Source organism: Neofelis nebulosa, chromosome 17 (genome assembly GCF_028018385.1).
Source record: "Neofelis nebulosa isolate mNeoNeb1 chromosome 17, mNeoNeb1.pri, whole genome shotgun sequence".
In the NCBI taxonomy this organism is placed as follows: domain Eukaryota; kingdom Metazoa; phylum Chordata; class Mammalia; order Carnivora; family Felidae; genus Neofelis; species Neofelis nebulosa.
Genome location: NC_080798.1, coordinates 8,174,329 through 8,200,866, shown reverse-complemented (window position 1 = coordinate 8,200,866; position 26,538 = coordinate 8,174,329). Strand labels below are relative to the sequence as shown.

General features: G+C 52.8%; 1 protein-coding gene across 7 annotated transcripts in view; it reads left to right on the top strand.

The window, feature by feature from the left end:
• Positions 1-26,538, top strand: part of MYH14 (myosin heavy chain 14) — a 104,372-nt gene that overhangs the window by 2,327 nt on the left and 75,507 nt on the right. For 2 of the 7 annotated variants that reach the window (XM_058708294.1, XM_058708301.1), the window contains exons 2-6: positions 15,759-16,169; positions 21,429-21,585; positions 25,487-25,514; positions 25,644-25,746; positions 26,377-26,397. In XM_058708294.1, coding sequence (XP_058564277.1) covers positions 15,759-16,169; positions 21,429-21,585; positions 25,487-25,514; positions 25,644-25,746; positions 26,377-26,397 — 720 coding nt within the window. Of the gene's footprint in view, positions 1-10,669; positions 10,723-10,992; positions 11,523-12,479; positions 12,612-13,269; positions 13,387-15,758; positions 16,170-21,428; positions 21,586-25,486; positions 25,515-25,643; positions 25,747-26,376; positions 26,398-26,538 lie in introns of those variants that run through there. The other 5 variants (XM_058708299.1, XM_058708298.1, XM_058708297.1 and 2 more) reach the window with 5 other exon arrangements.

Genomic DNA, 26,538 nt, shown 5'->3' with positions numbered 1-26,538 from the left:
TTGGAAAAAGACACACCACAAAACTGTGAGGGGTCCATCTGGAAGGGGAAGTGAGAAGGAAGGTGATGTTCAAGGGAAGTATTACCCTCATATTCGAATTTTTTCCACCTTGCATAATTAAAATCGTTTTAATCTGAAAAGAAAATAGGGTTTGAAAAATAGCTTTTGGTAGCCTTTTCTCCCTTCCTGGTTATAAGGTAATGATTATTGAAAATGTAAAAAAGTAACCAGGAAGCAAAAGTTCCCCGTCATCTTACCAGCTCGAGCAGAATTTTTTTTTAAGTTTATTTATTTCTTTTTAGTAATCTCTACACCCAACGTGGGGCTTGAACTCAGGACTCTGAGATCAATAGTTGTGTGCTCTTCTGACGGAGCCAGCCAGGGGCCTCTCAAGCAGAGTTTCTTAAAGCGTTTATTTCAATCATGCAACAGATATTTCCAGAGCACTCACTGCGAGCAAGGGTTGGGAGCTGGGGACAGAGCAGTAAACGAAGCAGAGTCCCCGCCCTCGAAAGGCTGATGTTCTGCAGTCAGAGACAGAATGAATAACAAACACAACAAATTAGTAAATGATATAATATGTTGGAAGGTCAAAAGTGCCGTGGGGAACAAAAACAGGAGAGCAGGTGAAGGAGATCGGGGTCACCTGGGGGCTGGTATGATATTAAACGGAATAGTCAGAGAAGCCCTCATTGCCAAGGTGACATTTAAGCAAATCCTTGAATGAACAGAGGGAGCAAACCATGGGGATTCTGGAAGGGAGGTAGCTCGTGCAAAGGTCCTGAGGTAGGAGCATGCCAGGTGTGTTCAAGGAACAGCCAGAAGGTATGGATGGAGCAGAGTGAGTGAGGAGGGGTGGAGGGTGGAAGGTGAGGTCAAGGAGGGGACGTATGCGGGGGGGTGGGGGTGGGGGGGGCGGAGCATACCCTGCTGGGACTTGTGGTCATGGTAAGAACTTCGTTTTTATTCAGAATGAAATGGGAACCACAGGAGGGCTCTGAGGAGAGAAGGGACATGAGCTGACGTGGGGGAACAGGCTGACGGAGGCAAGGAGCTGAAGAAGGGAGACCAGAGAGGAGGTGACCCCAGTAGTCCAGGCAGGAGACCATGGCGGGTTAATTAGAGCAGAGTGGTGGCAGCAAGGGGTCGGATTCTGGAATCTTTTTAGAAGGTCAAGCTGGCAGTGTTTGCGGGTGGCCCGGATGTAGGAGGTAAGGAAAAAGAGGAATCAAGGATGATGCCAAGTGCTGTGCTGTGTGATCTAGAACCACCTGCCTCGAGATCACCTGGGAACTTATAAAAATGCAGATTCCCAGGCCCCACCCGGGTCCACTCAGCTGGGACCTCTGGGGTGGGGCCCGGGAACCCGCCTTCTGAGCGAGCTGCCCCGGTGAAGACTGGAGACCGTCGACCCCAGAGTAACCACGATGGGGTCCCCTGGGGGTGGGTCTACTCAGGAACAGAACAGGGGTAGGTGAGAGGCTCCCCGTTCCCCAGCTGCGTGGCCTGGAGGGACCCCTTAAATTCTCCCAGCCGTGATTTTTTCATCCGTGAAATGGGGCCATCGACAGAGTCTGCCTCGTAGGGCTGACGTGTGATCCGAATGAGCTCATGTGTATAAAATATTTAAACCAGAGCCAGCGCATAAAAGCTCCCCATAAAGGACAGCTATAATTAGCAGCCTCTTCCAAAGAGGATAAATACTCGGTAAAGGACCAAACTGATCATAAATAAGCCGCGATTTCCAGCAGACGCGAGAACGCCTGGCCCCATGTCGGGGAGTGCAGGGACAAGAGGTAAATCAGGACCCAGTCCTGGCCCTCCGGAGCCCCCAGCCTCGTGGGCGAGGCAGTGCCAGCCCCAGACAGGCATGACTCACGGGTGTCAGAGTACGAAAGAGGAGGGCAGAGCTAGGGGGGCCCCAGAGTGGGAGCAGGAGATCCTGGAAGGGGTGTCTCTGATTTGCCAGTGAATACATGAGTTCTAGGCAGATAAGGGGGCCGCAGAAGGGTGCTGTGGACGTTCGGAAAGGTCGGAGGTGCCTAGAATATTCCCGCGAGTGCGATGAGCTTAAAAGGCATCGGAGCCGTGTGGTCAAGTGCCTGATCTTTTGAGTCAGACTGCCCGAGTTCAAATCCCAGCTCTGCCCCTTTCTAGCTGCGTGATCAGGGGCGAGTTTCTTCACCTCTCTGTGCCGAATTGCCGACCCTGTACTGGTTCTCCATGGGTGCATAACAGGTCACCCCCAAACAGAGAAAACTTGATGACTTAAAACCACACACATTTATGATCTCATAGTTTCTGGAAGGCAGGAAACACCAACAATTTTTTTTTTAAGTTTATTTCTTTATTTTGAGAGACAGAAAGAGAGCATGAGCAGGAGAGGGGCAGAGAGAGAGAGGGAGAGAGAGAATCCCAAGCGGGTTCTGCACTGACAGTGCAAGGGGCTTGATCTCACGAACTGTGAGATCATGACCGGGGCTTAAATCAAGAGAGAGACACTCAAACGACTGAGCCACCCAGGCACCCCAAGCATCTGACTCTTGATCTCAGCTCAGGTCTTGATCTCGGGGGTCGTGAGTTCACTCCCCACGTTGGGCTCCATGCTAGGCGTGCAGCCTACTTAAAAGGAAAGGGAAAAAAAGTAGCTTTACTTCGAAACGAAAATAATGTTTTAAAAATAGCTGTGGTGACCCTCTCCTTCAGGACTCCCGCAAAGCCATAATTGAAGTGTTCCTGGGAATGTGGTCTCATCTTGTGGCTCAGCTGGAAAGGGTCAGCGTCTGAGCTCGCTCTCATGCTTGTCCACAGGATTCAGTTTCTTGCAGGCTGTTGGCTAGAGGCCGACTTCACTTCCTTTGCCACATGACCTTAAAGGTGGCAGCTTGCTTTATCAAGACCACCACGAGAGTCAGCTAGCCCCTGTCTTTTTATAACCTCATCGCGAAAGTGATATCCCATCACTTTGGCTGTATTCTACTCATCAGAGAAGTTTCTCTCATTTGTAAGCAATAGAATCTGACTGTAGGTGCTCGTTGGGAGTTAAATGATACAACATATATGTCCAAGAGGGAACTTGGGATGCCTAGGATACAATGGGTATCATAAGAAATATTAACAGTTATTATCTGGCCAGCCAGGAGGAGTCAGAGAAGTCTTCTCAGAGGAGGGAACTTCTGAGTTGGGTTTTGAAGTATGAGTAGGAGCTCACCAAGTGCTAAAAGTCATACATCCATTTATCTTCTTAGTCAACAACCTTCTGCCGAAGCATCCTGTGTTCCAGGTCCTGTGCTGGGGGATCCCAGGGACCCAATGAGTCTGACCCTGACCTTTGTGAAGCTACCGGTATCAGGGATGTTAGTCAGACCCAAGACTTGTCCTCTAAAGGAATCAGCTGACAGATTGTTCCAATCTAGTGCAATCAGAGCATCAATATGAGGGTGAGGACATGGTGGCCGGACATAGGACGGGGGTGGAGGGAGACCAGGGAGCCTTTTATTCACCCAGCACAGATTGGAACTTGGGAAGTTGGCCTGGAGTTCTTGGGGTGGAGACATGGAGAGAGGGTATAACAAACAGAAGGTACAGCACGTGCAAAGGTACGGGGGCACGAAAGACCATTTATCCATCCATTCATTTGTCCATCTGTCCATTCATTCATCTTTCGATCTGTTTATGCATTCATTGATTCTTCTGTCCATCTGCCCACTTATATATTTATTTAGTATATATACACTCCATTCATTCACTTATCCCTCCATTCAAACAGTCATCCATTTCCTCACCAGCCATTTATTTATCCACTCCTTCAGTTACTTATTTATTCCATCAGTTCCACATCCATCCATTCATTAATTTACTCATAGTACTGTCATATCATCCTTCTACTCCACATGTCCCCTCCTCAAGAGGATTTCCCTGATCGCTTTCTAAAATAACACCCAAACTCCTGCCCTCTCTTCCGTCCTTTACTTTTTCTTTTTTTAATAACATTTACAATTTTTTTTAAACATTTTTATTTATTTTTGAGAGACAGAGCATGAGCGGGAGAGGGACAGAGAGAGGGAGAGACACAGAATCCGAAGCGGGCTCCAGGCTCTGAGCTGTCAGCACAGGGCCCGATGTGGGGCTCGAACCCACGAACCGTGAGATCGTGACCTGAGCTGAAGTCGGACACGTAACCAACTGAGCCACCTAGGTGCCCCTCTTTTTCTTTTTTTTAAAGATGCAATTCTTTTTTTTTCTTAATTAATTTATTTATTTCGAGAGAGAGAGAGAGGTTGAGAGAGAGAGAGAGAGAGAGAGAGAGAGAGAGACAGCATGAGCAGGGGAAGGGCAGAGAGAGAGGAAAGAGAGAATCCAAAGCAGGCTCCATGCTGTCAGCACAGCGCCTGATGCGGGGCTCGATCTCACAAACCATGAGATCATGACCTGAGCTGAAATCAAGTCCATTGCTTAACTGACTGAGCTGCCCAGGTTCCTCTTTGCTTTTTTCTTCACGGCACTTACCCCGATTTGCCAATGTGCTCTATAATTATGTGTTCACTTGTTCAGTCCATCACCAGGACATATTCATTTCTTCAGCGAGAATTTGTTGAGTATCTACTGTGTGCCAGGCTCTTTTATAAGCACTGGGAACACAGCAGGGGATAAGGCAGACAAAAGTTCCCACCAGCACGGAGCTGCCATTCCAGTTGGGGGCATCAGACAATGATGAATGTAATAAGTAAATCACTGGCACGTTGGAGGATGCTGAGTGCTGTGGTTCAAAAAACAAAACAAAACAAAAACAAAAGGTGAGCAGGTGAGGGGCATCAGGAGTCCAGGAGACAAGGCGCTCAGAAAAGCCCTTATGGAAAAGGTGATATCTGAACAGAGACTAGAAAGAGATGAGGCAGTCAAAGGGTTATCTAGGGGAAGAGCATTACAGTAGGGAGAATGGCATGTGCAAAGGTCCTGGGGCACGGCTGAGTCTGGTATATTTGAGAAGCGTCAAGGAGGCCAGCACGGCTAGAGCAGAGAAGTGGGGAGACGGCAGGAAATGAGGTCGGAGAGGGGACAAAGCGGGCCAGAGGGTGTAGGGGCCTGTGGGACCCCATGAAGACTTTGCTTTAACTGAGTGAGACTGGTGCCGGGGGTGGACTCCGAGCAGAGGAAGGATAGGGTCTCACTTAGGTGTGAGCAGTTTTCCTCCACCTGCGTGTAGGAGTAGATGAATATCTGAGTTCTGTGAGGGCTGGGATTATGTCTCTGTAACCTCCACCCCTTCAGCTTCCAGAACAGGGGTCTGCAAACTATGGCCCACAGGTCAAACCCTCCCACCTCCTGTCTACGGAAACAAAGTTTTAGGGAAACACAGCCACACATATAATTTACATATAATGCATGGCTGTTTACCTGCTCCAAGGGCACACAGAGTTTGTACAGCTGAGGCCATGTGGCCCCGGGGGGCTGAAAGGATTTACTGCCTGGCCCTGTACAGAAAATGTTTGCTGACCCCTCGTTCAGAACAGGCCTGACACGTAGTAGGCACTCAATAAATATTTGTTGTCACGGAACTGAACCCTTCGCTTATCTGGCTGCCAGCTCGCTCTTGTCTCGGAGTCAGTTCCAGCCCTGAGTCACATGCGAGAAAAGAACAGCCCGGCAACCAAAAATAAAATACTAGAATCATTCAGCTCTTTACCACAGAGAGACAATGCGCAGGGAGGATTACAGTCGGGACCCACAGTGAAATTTAACATGCTCTTTGTCCCTGTCTTTGTCTCTGTTAAGACTTGGGACGCCTTCAGCCCCGCCAGGCATGGGAGCTGCTCCCCTAACTCTTTTTTCTGGCTCAGTCAGTAGAGCATGTGACTCTTGACCTCGGGGTTGTGAGTTCGAGCCCCACGTTGGCTGTAGAGATTTAAACATAAAATGTAAAAAAAAAAAAAAAAAAAAAAAAAAAAAAAAAAAAAAATCCTCCCAGAATCTCTTCCACAGAGCAGCCCCTGCCTGGTCCTCCTGTCTCCTCTCCTCTCAGCTCCAACATTTTATTTTTGTATACGAACTTGGCTCCCGATGCCTTTGATCCCACACCTGTGCTGCCCCTGCCTCAGATTCCGCATAACAAGGTCATTAGGAGTTAAGAATAATGAGGTCTGTGCTAGCTCGAGGGAATCCCTCTCTGCCTCTGGGGGCTCAGAATGCTCCCCCATTCCCGTCTCCTTTCTCCCGGTTACATCCATCCCGATAGTCCGTCCACCCCGATTTCCTGAGTTCCCTCTCTATTACAGCTTATGCTGCACCCACAGAGGAGTCAGACCTGGCCCCTGACAGCTTTGGGCTCACAACTTAATGGGGACGATTCCCGTGCCTGGGGTGAAGGGATGGGTGGATGGTGGAGATGCCTTGACCGCCAAGAGAATGAGTTTGGGGCTTTATCCTGAGGACCTTCTGTAGCCGACTTGGGATAGAGGACAGATGGAGGGCTTTGAACTGGTTTCCCGGGTCTCAGTCACTCTCTGGTGGTTTCATGTAGTGATCCACATTCCCTGCTTTGGAGCCAGACTGCCTGGGTTCAAATCTGGGCTCTGATGCTTTCTAGCTGTGCACACTTGGGCAGCTTTCTCTCAGTGTCCTCATCTGTAAAATGGGCCTGACACCAGTACCTACCCCTTGGAGTTCAAGACTCATAAAGGGGGTAGCACCGTGCCTGGAAAACAGTAAGTGCTAGATATCTTACCCCAACGATTAAAGTGCTTAGCACAGGGGCGCCTGGGTGGCGCAGTCGGTTAAGCGTCCGACTTCAGCCAGGTCACGATCTCGCGGTCTGTGAGTTCGAGCCCCGCGTCAGGCTCTGGGCTGATGGCTCGGAGCCTGGAGCCTGTTTCCAATTCTGTGTGTCTCCCTCTCTCTCTGCCCCTTCCCCGTTCATGCTCTGTCTCTCTCTGTCCCAAAAATAAATAAAAAAGGTTGAAAAAAAAAATTAAAAAAAAAAAAAGTGCTTAGCACAGTCATCCGTCTCATAGAACACCCTCAGCAAAAGGAAGCTCAATATCACCAGTCATCGATATCATCAGTTACCCCATAGATTGAGCAGAAGTAATGACGTCTCCTGCTTCCCCCTCGGTGGGAATGATGACATCACCAGTTGCCAAGTAGATTTAACCCTAGCCGGCACTGATGACATCACCAGTTACCAGGCAGAGTGTGGCTAGAATGGGGGCGTGCCAGAGCCTTCTTTCCTGTTCGAGTTTCTGTTGTGTCCTAGTTCACACACTCTTCCCTGGTGCCCTCAAGGACATGGGATTTCATGGGCTTTAGCCTTAGTTTTCTATCAGTCCAATGAGGATAATAAAAGTATCCATTTCACAGAATTGTTGAGAGAATCCAATGAGTTAATACACACAAAGGGCGCAATGTCTGGCACACAGTTGGCACTCAATAAATAGCAGCTCGTGTTATATATATATATATATATATATATATATATATATATATATTTAAGTTTATCCATTTATTTTGAGAGAGGGAGAACAAGCATGAGTGGGGGAGAGGCAGGGAGAGAGGAGAGAGTGAGATTCCCAAGCAGGCCCCACACTGCCAGTGCTGAGTCCCATGCGGGGCTTGAACTCACAAACTGTGAGATCACAACCTGAGCCGAAGTCGGATGCTTGACCGCCTGAGCCGCCTGGGCGCCCCCAACTCCCGTTATCTTCACTGCAGGAGGCTTTCATGGAGAACACTTCAGTCGGAGTAACAGGGGTCTCAGCTCTGTCTTGGTTAGCCGCACAGACTCAGGGGTCTGATCTCCTGCAATCTAAGCCCAGATCTGCCACCAGGAGCAGCCAGGGGACCCTAGGCATGTTGCTGGCCTGTGCAGTGGGGTAATGACAGTGCCAACCTCACAGGACCCGGATGAGGATGCACTGAGATAATGGTGGGCACATTCCCAGCACGCAATCAGGCCTTAGACATGTGAGCTGTATTATCAGTTTGGGGCCCTCGGAAAAGTCCTTCCCTCCCTGGAATTCAGTTTCTCTGTCTGCAAAGAGTAGTCAGTGAACACAGCAATCTCAAAGCTTCTTGCCCACAAGGGCTCGCCTTGCTGGGCAAATGCAGTGGGAGACGGACACTTGCACCTGTTTCTGCCCCCAACCCAACTCCATCTCTCTCCTCCTGTGTCTTTGTTCCCCATCTCTTACCTCTCAACCTTTCCCTTTCTCTGGCTTCTTTCCCTTGTGGTAGACTTTCTCTAGCTGCGTTGTTTCCCTCCTGCATGCTATCAGAAGGGTTTATAGGGCAGCAGATCACAACTCTCATAATAATCATTGTTTATTCAGCCTTTCCCTGATGTCTGGTCCACGGTAAGCTCTTTGCACGCATTAACTCATTCATATAATACAAGGATTTGTTACTATTGACTCAACAGAAACTCACTGAGTGCCTACTGTGTGCCTGGCCCTGACGATCCAGCACTGAACAAAACAAAGATCCTTGCCCTCTCGGGACCTATATTCTAGTGAGGAGACAAGATGATAAATAGATAAGCACATAAATACTTCCAGCGCTTCGAGGAAAAACAAAGCAAGGTCAGGGGAGAGAGTGATGAAGGGGATCAGTTTATATAGAATGGTCAGGACAGGCCTTCCAGAGCAGATGACATTGGAGGAGAGCTGGCAATAGGAGAGGCAGACAGCCATGCAGAATCTGGGGGGAACAGAGTTCCTGATGGAAGACACAGCAAATGCAAAGGCCCTGAGGCAGGACCACGCATAAGGAGTGTGTATAGAATTGAGGAGGGGCGCCTGGGTGGCGCAGTCGGTTAAGCGTCCGACTTCAACCAGGTCACGATCTCGCGGTCCGTGAGTTCGAGCCCCGCGTCAGGCTCTGGGTTGATGGCTCGGAGCCTGGAGCCTGTTTCCGATTCTGTGTCTCCCTCTCTCTCTGCCCCTTCCCCGTTCATGCTCTCTCTCTGTCCCAAAAATAAATAAAAAACGTTGAAAAAAAAAATTTAGAATTGAGGAACACCCAGGAGGCCAGTGCCACCGGAGAGGAGTGACAGGGAGAGGAAAGGGAGATGAGATCAGACAGAGCCCCAGGGAACACATCACCCAGTGAGTCACGGTGAGAACGGCTTTTACTTTGAGATGGAGCCATGAAGCACACGTTTCTGAGCAGAGGAGGGGTGCTGTCTGAATAGAGCTCGACAGGATCCCATTGGCAGTAGTCTGTGTGTGTGTGTGTGTGTGTGTGTGTGTGTGTGTGTGTGATTGGGGGGGGTGGGCAAGAGGAGAGGCAGGGAGACATCATCCCATTTTACAGATGCAGAAATCAGTGAACGTCAAAAAAAAAAAAAAAAAAAAAAAAGCCGGCAGCAGGCCCAAGCCCACACAGCTGTTGAACAACGGAGCCAGGCTGACTGGTGCTTGGTTCATGAGCAGGCCCCTGCTGCCACCCTAGCTGCCACCCTAGCTGCCACCCTAGCTGCTCACTCCTCCTGGAGTCTCAGTGCACACCTGTGAAATGAGGACACTGCTCAAAAACCAATGGTCCAGGGCTCTCCCGCAACAGGCTGGCTTCAGTCGCGGGCTCCACCTTGTGGGTTCGCCGGGCCTTTGCTTTGTGACCTTGGGAACTCACCTGCCTCTCCCTGAGCCTCAGTTTTCCCATCTGTAAATTGGGAAGCATTAACCACCATTTGGCTGTAGCATGGTGATTAATTAAGAACACAAGTGCTGGGGACGTCTGGGTGGCTCCCTCTCTTGGTTTCCTCTCACCTCTCGATCTCATTGTTCATGAGTTCGAGCCTGGCATCTGGGTCTGCGCCGATAGCGGGAGCCTGCTTGGGATTCTCTCTCTCCCTCTCTCTTTGCCCCTCTCCCACTCGTTCTTTCTCTCTCACTCTCTGTCTCTCTCAAAATAAATACACGTTACAAAAAAAAAAAAAAAAGAACACAAGTTCTGGAGTCAGATTTGGCGGGATCAGAGTCCTTGCTCTGAGACTTGCCAGCTGCATGATTTTCGGCAATTAACACCCTCTTTCTAAGCTTCGGTTTACCTCATCTGGAAGATGAAGATCTTAATTCCAAGCAGTAGTTGTAAGGATTAAATGAGATCATGCAGGTAAAGCGCTTAGCACAGCTCCTGGCATACATCGGACACTCAATAAATGATCATTATTATTCCTGACGGTATCGCCCACACCTCCCTGGTGGGTGAGAGCCTGGGAGAGTGCCTGGTACGCGGTGGGGATTCGACAACAGTGAATTCTCTCTCCTGTCTCTCCTGCCCGCCGGCTCCCGGGGGACCCAGGCATTCCGGCCTCCAGCCGCCAACCCCCCCTACGCCAACTCTCACAAAGGCCCCCATTCATGCAGCGCGTACAAAGCGGCGCATTCACCCGTATCCCTTGGGCCTCCCGCCCCCAGCCGCCCCCCACAGATCGCCATTGGTCGCCTTCCCTGCCCGTCAGGCCTGGGGTCCTGCCCACGACCGCGCCGCCTGGCTCCGCACTCCGGCGCCCTGCTTTTCCCACGGCTGGCACACTCCGACAACTTCTGATTGGCCCGGTCAGCCAGCCGCTCCTCTTGATTGGCGGGAGCGTCCCCTACGGGCGGGGCCGTAGCTTGTCGCAGCGGGCGCCGATTGGCCCCAGCTGCGCTCGTGTGGGCGGGGCTTTCCTGGCGGGCCCGCCCCTCTTTCTCCCCAGGCCGAAGCCTCGGACGGCCCTGGAAGCCGGTGAGTGCCCGGGGCCCGCTGCCCGCCGGAGGCGGCAGAGCAGGGCTGGGCCCGGGGAGGCTGGAGCCTAGGGGCTTCGGATACGGGCCCCGAAGGCGGTGCGGGCGGCGGGGGAGAGGCGGTGACGCGGCCACTCACCTTGGGCGCGCAGCGGGACGGTGGCGGGGGGGGGGGGGCGGGGGGCGGGGCGGGGAGTCTACACTCCCCCCGCCCCCAACTCGAGTTCCTACTATGTGTAAGGCCGGGTCTGGGTCCTCGCTGGAGGCTCCAGGCCTATTCCGCAGGAGGGGAAACTGAGGCTCGCTTAGGGACCTTGGACGCCCTAATACCTGAGTCATCGCCTTCACTCCTCCGCCCCCAGATGACAGTGTCTCTGTTTTCACGTGTAAAATCTGCGGACCAGAGGCAGGGGTCATGACTGGCAGAGGCAGAGGGGTAGGGAAAGACATATTTGAGCACTTATGATGTACTTGGACGCTTTTATTTTTTACAACTAAAAAATTATAGTAACTCGAGATGGGTTATATTGTACCCATTTTACAGGGAGGGAAAACTGAAGCTGGACAGAGGCGGTGGTTGCACGGAGAAGGGTTAAGAATAACACTTTGGAGGCCAACTGTGTGCTGGGCCCCTTAACCTTTTTAATCTCACAGTAGTCCCCTAAGGAAAAGCTGTGGTCCCTATGGCGTAGATGGGGAAGCAGGTTCAAGAGATTTCACCAACGAGGAGGAAGACATTGATCTCTGAGAGTACCCACTACCCGTTCTCTCCAAATTCCTCTTGAGGAAGAAAGAAAACGGGTGAGCCTGAGTCCCAACTCTCCCTCTGTGTGACTGTGTGACCTTCCTCGCGTTACTTCCCTTCTCCGTGCCTCGATTTCCCCATTGGACAAATGAGGATCCTGAGCGTCCCTATTGTATTTTTTAAAAAATTTTAAAATGTTATTTATTTATTTTGAGAGAGACAGTGCAAGTGGGGGAGGGGCAGAGAGAAAGGGAGGCACAGAATCCGAAGCAGGTTCCAGACTCCAAGCTGTCAGCATAGAGCCCAACGCGGGGCTTGAACTCACAAACCGTGAGATCGTGCATGACCGGAGCCAAAGTCAGACGCTTAACCGACTGAGCCACCCAGGCGCCCCGCTATCGTATTGGTTTTTGTGATCATTCTATGAATTAAAACTCGGAGAGATGTTCTGAGAGCAGAAAAACACCGGCGCAGAGTAGATGCGCTTACCACTATTGAGTCCTCCTTTCGCCCACGAGAAGAAAGGAGCTCCAGAGGCCGGAGTAACACCGTGGTCTTCTTCGATACACCTAATCCTCTCTGTGGATTGTGTTGTCCGGGGTTGGGGAAACTGAGGCTCAGAAAGATTAAATGTTGTCGTGAGGCACTGCTTGATTAAACACTGGGCTGGGGGCATTTTCTCCCACATCATCTTATTTCATTGGCCACAATTCACAGAGAGGAAAGCGGAGGTCCAAGTAGCTTGAGCGGGATTCGAACCGCGGAGGCTTCTCCGCCCCACCGGCCCTTGACTTTTGCCAGGAGGAGGAGGGGCTCATGGTGCCGCCGCGGCGGCCGCCACCGCCCACCTGGCAACAATCTCATCTCCGCCTCCTCTTCCCTCCCACCTCCCCCCGCCCATCACCCCCTCCCCCCCCCTCCCCCCGGTGAAAGGCCCTGCAGCTCCAGGACCCGCCCCCTTCCCAGCCGGGCAGGTGCTGGGTGACATCAGAGCCGGGCTCCCTCCCGGTGACGCGACGTGGCCCCGCCCCGCGCTGGACCGCGGAGGTAGTTGCACCTGAGAGCTCAAGCGGCCTGGGGATTCCCGTGCCCCCTCCCCATCTTCCCGATTCCCGCACCGGCCCCGCACCGGCCGGCGGCCCCAGGTAGCGCAGAGGACCCGGGGGTTGAAGGGGCGGCCACAAGGGCGCTTGGGTCTCGGGGAAATGGGGGTTGGGCGCTCGGATTCCTGGATCAGAGGAGGGGAGTTGGGGGCCAGGAATCCCGGGTCTGAGTGAGGACAGCACTGGGAACTGGACTCCTAGATCTTGAGGGAGAAAGGCACTGGGGCCAGGAACACTGAGTCTGGGGAACTGGACTCCTAGTCTTGAGGAAGGAGGGGCCTGGGGGCTCGGGTTCCTGGGTCTGAGGGGGGAGCTGCTGGGGCCCAGACTCCTGGGTCTGTGGGAGGAGGGGGCTGGGAGTCCGGACTCCTGGGTCTGGGGGAGGAAGGGGCTGGGGGCCCGGACCCCTGGGTCTGAGGGAGGAGGGGGCTGGGGGCCCGGACCCCTGGGTCTGAGGGAGGAGAGCTGGGGGCCCGGATTTCCGGGTCTGGCAATGAGGGTACTCCAAAACTATCACTAGGCTGAGGTCAGAGGGCTGGATGCCAAGGGCCCAGCCCCTGCCCCAGGGGCGGATACCTGGCTCCTTTTCCTTTTCCAGCCCAGCAGTCTTTGCCCCTCCCAGGGCAGGTGAAAGCACCTGCCTTGGTGACAGTAATGAGCCTTGGCAAAGGTGTTCCTGCCGGCTCACGAGGGCGGGGCTGCCGGAGGGGCTCGGCTATTCCGAGCCAAGGCCTGCCGGCATTCCTCACCGGGGCTGTTGTCGGGGCTCAGAATTTGGATGTCCCATCATCCTCACCTCTAGCCTGGCTGCAGTGAGGTGAGGGGCCCCCGGGCTCATGGGTCCCAGGGAGGAGGGACTGGGGGCCCAGACTGCTGGCTGTAGGGAGGGGAGGCCTAGGACTGGAGGATTACAAAAACTCCCAAACCTTTCCTGGTCAAAGGTCGCAGATGGGAGGGAGCAGTGGGTGGGTGGGGTAGGGTGAGGGTAGGGGCAAAGTCCCAGGGATGGGACTTGGCTCTGGGTGGATCAGGGCCTCACCGGAGGCCCGGGATTAGCCTTGGCAATTGGGGGGTCTGTGGCGTGGAGTGTGGTAGAACCCTGCTGCTTGACTGTGGGGACCCTTGGTTTGAGGCCTGAGAGCATCAGGCCCGAGGAGTGTGTGTGTGTGTGTGGGGGGGGGGTCCGGGTGATGGGGCACCCAGGTGGCTCAGTTGGTGGAGCGTCCGACTCCTGATTTGGGCTCAGGTCATGATCTCAGGGTCGTGGGATTGAGTCCCGTGTTGAGCTCCGTGCTGAGCATGGCTTTAAGATTCTCTCTCTCCCTCTGCCCCTCTTCCCCACTCTTGCAATCTCTCTCTCTCTCAAAAAAAAAAAAAAAAAAAAAAAAAAAAAAGGAATTGGCTGTTTGGAGGCACTTCTCCAGGGGAATGTTGGAGGTGGGGGGCCTGATGGGCAGAGGCAGAAACACTGAGATGGGGAGACAAATGCTCGAGAATTCCGGTGACTGGAGTGGCGGGGCAGTGATGCGGGCGTTTGAGGTGGTGGAAGAGAAGAGGCAGACGTCTTCAGGGACAGGGAGGGTGTTTTTCCCGACTGGTGCTTAGACCGCCCTGGAATTGCTGTGGTCTATTCACCGCTGATCTGTGTGCCCTTTGAGGGCAGGGAGGGTCTAGCACGTTCTGGCTCACCCAGTGTCTCCACCACGGCTCATCGGCTCAGCGCTCACACTGGCTGCAGAAGCTCCTCAAGGCAGGGCCCCATGGGAAACCTCTTTGGGTCCCCAGACAGCCTCAGGGAATGTTGAGTGAATGGAGAAGTGAATGAATGGGGCCTCTCTCCCCATCCTAAAGAAAAGGAAGCTGGGTTGCCAGGAAGCAGGGCATGGATTACTAAAGCATGAGATTTGAGTCTGTTCTGCAGTTGTGGGGTAGACCACAGGTGGTTGGGGAACCTGCGTGACAGAAATCAGATTGACACTTTCCTAGGGCTTACACCTAAGAGGTTGATGTCCTCATCATGACCCGGTCTGGCCCTCTTGGTCCCCCTTGTTACCTCCCCTACTGCCTTCTCCCCCCTGTTTACTCGGCTCCAGCCACACTGGCTTCTTACAATGCCGTAGACACATAGGCACACTCCTGCCTCAGGGCCTTTGCACTGGCTCTTCTCCCAGCCTGGAATGCTTTACCTCTTGACATTCCCATGGCTCATCCCTTCATCTCCCTCAGGTCTTTATTCAAATACCACATCAGAGAAGCCTTCCCTGGGCAATTAAAACTGCAGCACCCCTCAATCCTCACATCTCCTGTTTCCTGCTTTATTTTTCTCCTTGACACTTATCACATTTAACATACTATATAATTTACTTATTTATCTTTTTATCTGCCTCCTGGGATTAGAGCAGCCCTATCCAATAGAAATACAATACAGGCCAAATATGTAATTTAGTATTTTCTAGTTGCCACATTAAAAACGAAAAAAAAAAAAAACCACACCAACTGGGGGTCACCTGGGTGGCTCAGTCGATTGAGTGTCTGACTCTTGATTTCAGCTCAGGTCATCATCCCAGGGTTGTGGGATCGAGCCCCGCATCAGGCTCTGCGCTGGGCATGAAGCCTGCTTAAGATTCTCTCTCCCTTTCTCTCCCCTGCGCACTCTCTTTCTCTAAAAGCAAAAAAGTCTTTTGAGTTTTTGAGGAAACCCTCAAAAGGAACAAGTGACATTAATGATATATTTATTTAACCGAGTGTATTCAAAATAATTATCATTGCAGTATAGCAGTCATCAAATATAAAAAATACTAACGATTATTTTGTGGTACCACGTCTTGGAAATCCGCCCTGCGTCTTATACTTAGGACCCTATCTCAGTTTGGATTCTCCATTTTAAGTGCCCAGGAGGCGAGCCCAGTGGCTCCCACACTGGACAGACAGCACAGGGCGGGAAGGTAGAGGCGTTATTAATGTAGGCAGAATCCTTTGCTAAGGCTTTGAATGGTGCCTGGCTCAGCCAGGCTCGTTAGATAATTATTAAATGAATGAATGGAATTAGTAAAGGAGATCTTTGGGCCCATTTTGCAGATGTGTAAAAAGAGGTCGGGCGAAGAAAGGCAGTGGAGACGGCCTGGGGCGGGAGCGGCCCGGGCTGGGGATGGAGCCCCACCTGACTCCACTCTCTTCTCTCCCCTGCAGACCATGGCCGCGGTGACCTTGTCCGTGCCTGGGCGGAAGGCGGCCCCCAGGCCCAGCCCCGTGCCGGAGGCCGCCCAGCCGTACCTGTTCACGCCCCGTGGGCCGGGCGTGGGTGGCGGGCCCGGGGGCGCGGGCACCTCGCCGCAGGTGGAGTGGACGGCGCGGCGCCTGGTGTGGGTGCCTTCGGAGCTGCACGGGTTCGAGGCGGCGGCGCTGCGGGACGAGGGCGAGGAGGAGGCCGAGGTGGAGCTGGCGGAGAGCGGGCGGCGGCTGCGGCTGCCGCGGGACCAGATCCAGCGCATGAACCCGCCCAAGTTCAGCAAGGCGGAGGACATGGCCGAGCTCACGTGTCTCAACGAGGCCTCGGTGCTGCACAACCTCCGGGAGCGATACTACTCGGGCCTCATCTACGTGAGTGGCCTCCTGCGGGGAGGGCGGTGCTGGGGGGGGGGGCGGAGGAGCTGGGTGTCAGCACCCGACTGGACTCGACTGACACTGGGCGATTTCTAAGGGGCATCCCGCGCGGTTGCCAAATTACAATTTACTGGGCCGGGGGAACTGCCTCCGACCCCATTGGGCGTGGCCCGGAATATTATACAGTACATGCCCCGCACTTTACTGTTTTCCTCAAGTGTAAAAAAAAAATTCCGAATTCGCAAATATAACACATCCAGAGGATTTTGAGAAAGGGATGTGGGTCTGTAATAATGGATAACAACCCCCGAGTATGGAAACCGGCAGGTCAGGCTCTGCGCTGACCGCCTTCCATGTGTTAATTCACTCCCTCTCACTTCGCACAGAGGAGAGGCTATTATTAAGCCCCTTTTATCTGAAAGGAAACTGAGGCCCCGAGAGATTTAATAACAGTAAAAGCTGACATTTGTTAAGCATGTACTAGGCACTCTTACCTATATTGTCTCCATACACTTTCACAATTATAAAGCATGTCGTCCCCGTTTTACAGATTAAAAAACAAACAAACACTGAGGCACAGAACGGTCAAGTCCCTTGACCAAGGTCACCCAGTTAGACATGGCAGACCTGGGTAGTCTGGCTCCAGGCTCCATCCCTTTGCTCTGGTGCCTCTTAAGATAAAGATAATATTAGGGCGTCTGGGTGGCTCAGTCGGTTAAGCATCTGACTCGATTTTAGCTCAGGTCATGATCTCACAGTTCGTGAGTTCACGTCCCACATGGGGCTCTGTGGGAACAGCGCAGAGCCTACTTGGGATTCTCTCTCTCTCTGCCCCTCCCCTGCTTGCGCTGTCTCTCTCTCTCTCTCTCTCTCTCTCAGGAATAAATAAATAAACTTGAGAAAAAAAGATACAGGTGGAGTTGATGATAGTGAGGTTGACTATGGAGAATTTACTACCTCCCATGATGTCGTCTTCACAGCGGATAGGAGGAGTAGGGGAGTGGTTCTTAAGCCTGTCTTTGCCTTAGAATCATGTGGGGAATTTTTTGAAAATATAGCACCTGAGCCCCATCCCCCGTGTAAATCAGCCTTTCTGGGGCTGTGACAAGGCCGTTGGTCTCTTTAATAAGCTTCCAGGGTGGTTCTAATGGGCAGTCAGAGCGTTATTAGAGCAAACAGGATTAAAGAGATTGACAAAGAATGTCGACAATAATAACGAAAAATAATAATAATGGTGGCTAGCAAATATTTACTGAACACTTACCATGTGCCAAGTGCTGTTCTAAGTGCTGACTGGGTTATCAGCGCACCCCTGGGTGGGGGACTGTTGTTATCACCTGATGTTCAGGAATGTCAAGTGACTTGGGTCCTGGGTCACCTAGATAGGAAGGAGTCAGGTCCGGATTTGAACCCAGGCGGCTGGCCCCAGAGTGGTATTCCAAACATCTGCTTACAGGACTGTGGTCTCACCGCCTTGGTGTGCCCCCCTCCACCAAGAAAAATCATTAAATTCCTAGCTAACACCTCGAAAGGAACAGTGCTGGTTTTATATTAAAAACAACAACAAAACTTAAAAAAAAATTTTTTTTTTTTTACATTTATTTATTTTTAAGGACAGAGACAAAGCGCCAGCAGGGGAGGGGCAGAGAGAGAGGGAGACCCAGAATCTGATGCAGGTTCTAGGCTCTGAGCTGTCAGGACAGAGCCCGATGTGGGGCTCAAACCCACGAACCGTGAGATCATGACCTGATCTGAAGTTGGACACTCAACCGACTGAGCCATCCAGATGCCCCCAAAAACAAAACTTTAAGGAGAGTGATGAAAGGACATTGACATCAGGAGTGACATATGTCAAAATATTATAAACATTAATATTTATGTATAAATATTATACTATAATATTATAATATAAATATATTTAGTATAGATAGTATATATTGTAAATAAATAAAGAGGCCCCAATATCCACCCTGTTAAAGGTCACAAAGCACAAGATCAGAGGTGTTTGTTTTTTTAAAAATTTTTTTTAATGTTTATTTATTTTTGAGACAGAGGGAGACAGAGCATGAACGGGGGAGGGTCAGAGAGAGAGGGAGACACAGAATCCACAGCAGGATCCAGGCTCTGAGCTGCCGGCACAGAGCCCAACGCGGGGCTCGAACCCACAGACCGTGAGATCATGACCTGAGCTGAAGTTGGATGCTTAACCGACTGAGCCACCCAGGCGCCCCAAGATCAGAGTATTTTTATGAAGTCAGACTCCCATTTAGGAAGGAGGGAACTGAGGCTGTGAGAGCCAGTGGCTGGCTCAGGCCCCTCCACTTGTAGTGACGGGCACGGGCTTTGAATCGAGGGCTGTCTGACCCTGGATGGCGTTGGCACCTTCTCCAGGCCGCACTGGCCCCTGCTGAGTCCTCCCTTGCTCTCGCAAGCCCTGGGAAAGAGACCTCTGCTCTGGATCTCACAAATGGAAGTGACATGGAAGATTCCAGAAGACTAGACAGGAAGCTAATTGGGCCTTAATAATAATCATTAGCACTTAGTGAATGCCTGCTTTCCCTGTTCTAAACTTTCTGATGTGATCTTGCTGACCCGCCCCCCGGCCCCCTTGCCCAGGGCTGCAAGGTAGGAATTAGCAACTATTCCCACATCTTGGAGAGGAGAGGCCGTTGGCCCGGCAGTAGTGAGCAGCTAACGTATTGCGCCCGCACAGGGCGCCCGGGGCCCTTGCTGTGCCCCACTCGTGCAACGTGAACCTGCGGACGGTTCCCAGCAGCCGTATGTGGGTAGTGCTGTTCCTGTCCTCGTGTGATGAGAAAGTGAGACCCAGAAAGCTCCAGGCGCTTGCTCAGGGCGCCAGCCAGAAGATGCTGGAGGTCCTGCCTTCGGGCCCCCGCTTTGTAAATATGTGCTTAGCGGCTGACCGGTGATGGGGAAGGCGGTGTCGCCCGGTGGAGAGTGAGGTGTCCGGGGCGCCAGAAACCCGGTTTCGGCCACTAATAACGTTATTTGGCTTTGAGTCGCTGAGTGTCTCAGTCCCTTTGCTGGGATGCTTTGGGCGTGGGGAGCACACGCTGTGCTCCCTGCTCCTTGAGGCACCGAAGATGCCCTGTGGCGGTTCCCTCCGAATCTTTCTAGGTGGTGGGGGCGCCCCGGTGGCTCAGTCGGTTAAGCGTCTGACTCTTGGTTTCGACTCAGGTCATGATCTCACGGTTCGTGAGTCCGAGCCCCGCATCAGAGCCTGCTTGCGGTTCTCCCCATGTCTGTCTGTCTGTCTCTTTCTCCCTGCCCCTCCCCCACTGGCGTGCGCGCACGCTCGCGCGCCCCCATTTCCCAGGCCTGGGGACTGAGGCTCAGAGAGGGCAAATCCCTCTGATGTGCCAGCCACACGCAGCTGGAAACCCGGGATGACTCGGCTTCGGAAGTGTGAGCGAGCTCGGAGCTCCCAGGCGGGATGGGTAACATGACCTGCGTTGGGAGTGCCTTTTATGGGCCCCGCCTTGGGCCAGCTGGTTTTTATTCATTATCTCCCTTAATCCCTACAGCCTCTGTAATGAGGTGGGGAGGAGACCGAGACTGGGGAGAGAGACGGGGTGGGGGGGGGGGGAGGGAGAGTTGCTGGGCTGGTCCGCTTCAGAGCCCCGAGGGCTGGGGCCACGGGGCTCCAGACCCTTCTGCCGGGAGTCCCCAGCTCTGCATGCCCCAGCCTCTGCCCTTTGCTCCCTGGCCTTGGCAGCCAGCTTGGGTTGCCACGGGTGGAGGGGTGTCGCCCGGGCAACGAGGTGTGGCTGGCAGGAGGGGGCTGCGGTGAGCCGATGGGTGGCGTGGGGAGGGGGTTCCTCTGCCAGCCGGGAGTGGGGGCCGGGGCGCCAGGAGCCATGAGATACCCTCCCAGGGAATGTGGTCCGGCCGCCCCGCCCTCTGCTGCGAACAGGGGAGCTCAAGGCAGGGAGGGCAGACACCCAGCAAACCGGTTGTTCTGCTCCCGGCCCGGCCACCCACCCTCCCACCATTAAAAGGTTGGCACCGGGGAGCTGGGCCAGCCTGTGGTGGCCACACCCTGAGAAGCTGTCTGAGCTTAAAGCAGTCCTTGTACCAGGCAGCTAAGTAGCTGGCTAGCTGGCTGAATAGCCCAGCGGCTTAATAGTTAACTAGCCGGTCCCCGAGCAGCTAACTGTCTGGCTAATTTTGTGGGCAACTCCAGCTAGCTTCGCCGGCTAGCTCTCTGGGTCGGTCTAGCTAGGTGGCCAGGCAGCTCTCTAGCCATCCTGTCGCCTCTCTGTGCCCTCAGTGCCTCCCGTCTACCAGATGCTCTGTGTGAGCTGGAAAAGCTCTTAACCCGTTAACGGGGCCCTGAACCCCAGGCCCCCACGGGTGTGACGACGAATTCGGGGCGTCCGTAAACTTGGACGCAAGAAAAATGGCAGCTTTATTTCCACGCACCTTGAACCTGACGCTTAGCATTTCCAAACCCCAATGGGAGTGTGCCTCAAAGGCTGTCGCGTACGAGGCCCTGTGAGTCTGTTTTCAGTAGAGACCGCAGACTTGTCCCTGTCCCGTTTCAGCTGCAGAGACTGTGATGGCTTCTGAGGGTGTTTTATGCGCATGCGCACAAAGACATCCAAATTATTCCCCTTTTGCCTCTTTCGGTGCAAACAGCGCTCACCTTGTTTTCTTTATTCGATAATGTTTTGGAGAGAATTCTCCATCTGTACACCGAGAGCATCCTAGGAATCCATGGAAAGAACACGCATGCTGGGTCAGCTGGACGCACCTGCAGCTCTTGATCTCGGGATCATGGGTGTGAGCCCCAAGTCGGGGGTAGAGATGACTTAAATAAATTAGTTAAAAAAAAAAAAAAAAGAACATGAAGGCAGGTCGTTTTCAGTCTCCCGCCATTATATAGGGTGGTGCACATGAGCTGGCACACGGTCGCTTTCTGTGTGTGTGTGCGTCCAGGCGGTGATGGGCTGTGAGCCAAGTCTGGCCAAGTCTGGCTGTAAAGGCCACACTCTCTCTCACGGTGAATCATCCATACAGCACTTTTTGTGCCATTTGGAAAGATCCTCTTCTACCATCAGCCTGAAAGTCTTTGTAACAAAAGTTCGAATCCACGTTCTCCTGGTGTGAATGGCAACCCCTCTGATGGATATCCTTGTTCAGTGCACAACGTGCCCAACCACACATGGCAGTCCCATGCTGCCCTCTGGGCCTCAGGCAGGCAGCTGAAGCCCTCTCCTTTCTTGCCCATTGCAGACGTATTCTGGCCTTTTCTGTGTGGTCATCAATCCATACAAGCAACTTCCCATCTATACGGAGGCCATTGTGGAGATGTACCGGGGCAAGAAGCGCCATGAAGTACCACCCCACGTGTATGCGGTGACAGAGGGGGCCTACCGAAGCATGCTCCAGGGTGAGTGTGGGGCTGGGACTGCTGGACATGTCTTTCCAAGGGGGGCTGGTCTGGGGGTCAGAATAAGATGACAGGTTAAGAATTTCAGACTCTGTGAGGCTTCTTTGTGGGGCAGGAGGAAACACAAATGGAGGGCTCAGCGGGCAAGTTCTGGTCCTACCAGACAGGCCCCCTTTTTATTTGTCTCTGTGTTCGCTCATCCAGGCCTCTGCAACATTTCCTCTTGAGACAGTGATTCTTGGTGTTCATTCATTCAACACTTATGTCGTGGACATGATCTGCGTTGCCACGGAATTCATGTCAGTCCCATAGATGATGGGCAACATGGGGTTGCTGTGTACAGCTGGTCAGGTTGCACAAAGATGTCTAGGCAGCGGCACAGGGGTGACTCGGTTAAGCGTCTGACTTCGGCTCAGGTCATGATCTCATGGTTCACGAGTTCTGAGCCTGCTTCGGATCCTGTGTCTCCCTCTCTCTCTCTGTCCCTCCCCTGCTTATGCTGTGTCTCTCTCTCTTTCAAAAGTAAGTAAGACATTTACAAAATTTTTAAAAAATTTTTAATGGTTTATTTATTTTTGAGAGAGCGAGAGAAAGCACGAGCAGGGGAGGGGCAGAGAGAGAGGAGGACACAGAATCCGAGGCAGGCTCCAGGTTCCGAGCCATCAGCACAGAGCCCGACGCGGGGCTCGAACTTATGAGCTGTGAGATTGTGACCTGAGCCGAAGTGGGATGCTTAACTGACTGAGCCACCCAGGCGCCCCTAGAAAATATATATATATAATATATATATATATATTTTTTTTAACGTTTATTCATTTTTGAGACAGAGACAGAGCATGAATGGGGGAAGGTCAGAGAGAGAGAGAGGGAGACACAGAATGTGAAACAGGCTCCAGGCTCTGAGCTGTCAGCACAGAGCCCGATGCGGGGCTCGAACTCACGGACCGTGAGATCATGACCTGAGCCGAAGTCAGACGCCCAACCGACTGAGCCACCCAGGCGCCCCTAGAAAATATTTTTAAAAATGAAAAAAAAAGATGTCCAGGCAAAATTACATAATTCACGTGACTTATACATAATGTAACCATTATGTACTTATTGTAAGTTTATTTGAATAACTATTTGGTTTATATAAAGCACATTCACTATTTTAAAATGTATGTCTTACTGACGTATAATAATATGCAGCAGGATATTTATATGGTACCTATATACTTACATCATTTATATCCTTATATCACTTGTGTATCTTATATCATTTATTACATGCCATCGTTCTATCGTGTGTTATAATAACGCATTTATATTATATAACGCAGTGGTTCTCGGAGTGTGGTGCCCTCACCACCAGCATCAGCGTCACCTGGGCACTTGTCAGACCTGCCAACTTGGGCCCCACTCCAGACCTGCTAAGTCAGAGAAACTCTCGGGGTGAGGCTCAGCGGTCAGTGTTGGCACAAGATTCCTGGGCTCCTTCTGGGGATTCTGATGCTGGAGCCAAGTTTGAGATCCACTGGTGTAATATCCGATATATCACATGCCTGCTTTGTGTGATAGAACGCATCCGTATGCGATGTTCTTGTATTCGCATTATAAATTTCTATGTAATCATCGGGAGCGCTGATTGCCTTTCGTTATGTCACCTAATTTGTTCTACATTTCTTTTAAAAATAATTTTTAGCCATTATTACATATTAGTTATTACGTCTCGGGAATAAATCAACGTACAATAAAGTAAGGGTGAGTGGCTACTCTGTGCTAGGCACTTTTCGTGAATCAACAGGTTTAAATCTCACAGCAACCCCATGACGTAGGTGTGCTCGTTATCCCTGCTTTCCAGATGGGGAAACTGAGGCACAGAGCGGTGCGGTCATTGCCTACAGTCCAGTGGTGGGTGGGTGTCTGGGATGGGACTTGAACTGAGGGCCCCCAACCTCCGCCTCCCTGTAAGTCACGCTGTGTGTCGCATCCTCCTCCTGGGCTGGGTGCTGTGGGTGTTAACGTGTGACCCGCCTGGGTTCCGATTCCGCACCCCAACTCAGCCCCTTGCTTGCTGTGTGACCCTGGCAAAGTGGCTCCCCGTCTCTGAATCTCAGTTTCCTCACCTGTAAAATGGAGATGATAAACCTCAGCTGAATAGAACGTGGTTCACTCAACAAACTACAATTCGAGCTGGGTGTGTGAGATTCAAAGATGCGAGAGTGAGATCCTGGGCCCCAGGGCTCAGCCCTGGACACAAAACAGGCCACAAAGCAGCAATCTATACCAGCTAGTATGTAGAAACTTTTTGGACGTTCTCTCTGAGTTCTGACTACAGCCCTGTGATGTCAGGGCAGATTTGAGCCCCGTTTTTGAGATGGGAAAACTGAGGCACAGAGCACCTCAGAGTTACTAGGCAGAGGGGAGGCTGGACCTTGAACCCACGTCTGTATGGCTGCCAAACCAGGCTGAATGCAGCTCTCCCTCTGGCTGAAAACCACATAGAGGCCTTCTGTCCTGCTTAAAAACCATCCAGATCTTTTTTTTTTTCTTTTAAGTTTATTTATCTATTTTGAGAGAGAGAATGAGTGTGAGCAGGGGAAGGGCAGAGAGAGAGAGATAAAGAAAGAGAGAATAAATCCCAAGCAGACCCCACACTGTCAGTGTGGAGTCTGACGTGGGGCTCAAACTCATGAACTGTGAGATTATGACCTGAGCTGAAACCCAAGAGTCGGATGCCTAACTGACTGAGCCACCCAGGCGCCACCCCCCATTCAGAGCCTTTAACCATGGCCTCCAAACCCCTCTGCACCCATCTCCAGCTCTGTCCTGTCCCCCGGCCTCACTGGCCTCCTTTCTGTCTCTCAGACATCTCCAGCTTGGTCCCACCACAGGGCCTTTGCACTGGCTGTGTCCTCTGCCTGGAATGCTCTTGCCCTACTTCCTCGTCCTGTAGGGCTGAGCTGAAACACCACCTCTTCGGGGAAGCCTTCCTGGCTCTCTACCCCTCAGTCATTTCTTTACGCCAGGGTTTCTTATTCCTCACCCTATTGGCATTTGGGGCTGGATGATTCCTTACATAGGGGCGTCTCGTGCATTGTAGGGTGCTTGACAGGATTCCCGGTTGTGACAATCAAGGATGTCTGCGGGCATTACTAACCAGTCAGATCACCTTCGGTTTTATTTTATGTGCTTCTTGTCCCCACTCAAGCAGAAGCTGTGTGAGGGGGCAGGGACCTTGCCAGTTCCCACTGTCGTAGGCGGCTGGCACTCAGTAGGTAGTCAGTGCACGTTTCTTGAAGGGTTGTGTCAGGTGCAGGGTGAGCGCTGGGGGAGTTGCTGCTGTGTTGTGGCCTGTTGGATATCAAAGGCACACGCAGGGGCTCAAATTGAAGTTTGTTGAAGGAATGACATTCTTTCCGGTTGGAGTTCGTTGGCTCCTTTTGATGGGTCAGGAGACTGAGGCTGAGAGAGGGATAGCTACTTTGCCAGCATCACATAGCAGGCAAGAGGCTGAGTTGGGCTAGGGTATTAGAATCCAGGAGTGTCACACACCAAAGCCCTTCTTGGGGGCGGGCGCCTGGGTGGCTGAGTCGGTTGGGCATCCGGCTTCCACTCAGGTCACGATCTCGCAGTCCCTGGGTTCGAGCCCCACGTCGGGCTCTGTGCTGACGGCTCAGAGCCCGGAGCCTGCTTCGGATTCTGTGTCTCCCTCTCTCCCTGCCCCTCCCCTGCTTGCGCGCTCTCTCTCTCTCTCTTTCTCTCTCCCTCAAAAATAAATAAACATTAAAAAAAAATTTTTTTTAACCCTTTTTGGGGGCAAAAGGCTTCCTTACCCCCTTTGAAAAGGGTTTGGTATAAGGGACCAAAAATCTCACTAGAGAGACCCTCCAGGTGACCTGTCCCCCTCTGTCTCTTCCAGATCGTGAAGATCAGTCCATTCTCTGCACGTGAGTAATCCTGGAGGACTTCCTGGAGGAGGCAGGGTCCTGGCTGGGTGTGGCTCTGCTTGGAATGGGCAGGTCTTACCTGGCACCACGGTCCACCCTTTTGCTTCCCCCTTGTGTTCTCCCCCATAGTGGGGAGTCCGGGGCTGGGAAGACAGAAAACACCAAGAAGGTCATCCAGTACCTCGCCCACGTGGCATCGTCCCCAAAGGGCAGGAAGGAGCCAGGCGTACCGGTGAGTTACCTGCCTTGGGACCCGCTCTGGACCCTGCCACCACCAGTGCCCCCTCCATCTCAGTCTCTGCTTTCCCCATGATCCCCTGCCTCCCGTGTGGAGGGCCACAGCTGGGAGCCTTCAACCGGCTGCCCGTGCTGCCTGCGCGCCTGCTGTGTGCCTGGAAAGGGAAATTCGAGGGCCGGTTCTTGACCCCCTTAGCCCTTGGAGCGGCACCCGGCACGTGGTAGGCGCTGATGGTCTTGAGCACCTACTGCGTGTGGGGCCTGACCTGAGCACCTGCAGTCCTCAGTGTACTTCAGCAGGGAACGTCTACGTAGTGCCCGTCTCTCTTCTTACGTTAACCCAACGCTCCAGTGAGTGGGTGTCGTTTTCCGGAGTGAAAGAGGAGGAACCGAGGGCGAGGCTGGGGTGCCTTGGTCGTCGGAGGTCACGCTCCCAGGAAGGGGCTGGAGAGGATTCGAACCCGGGCCACCCGACCCCACGTGCCCAGTTTCGCAGCCCCTCACATCTCTCCCCACCCTGCCCGCCACCCGGGACCTCCGGTTCACCTGTGTGTCTGTCCACGTTCCATGTGCCGCGTCCCGGTCTGTGTCCTGGTCCGTGTCTCGTGTCCCGTGGCTTCCTCAGGCTGCCATCACCGTGTCTTATGTGAGTAGCCGGGAGTCGCCTCAAGTCCTGCCCTCGTGCCCCGCCCCCCGGGTCCGCCCCGCCCACGTCCTCCCGGCAGACAGGTCCAGGGCATCGCCGGCCACCGGGGAGCCGTGCTCCTGTTTCTGTGTGCGTGCCCGG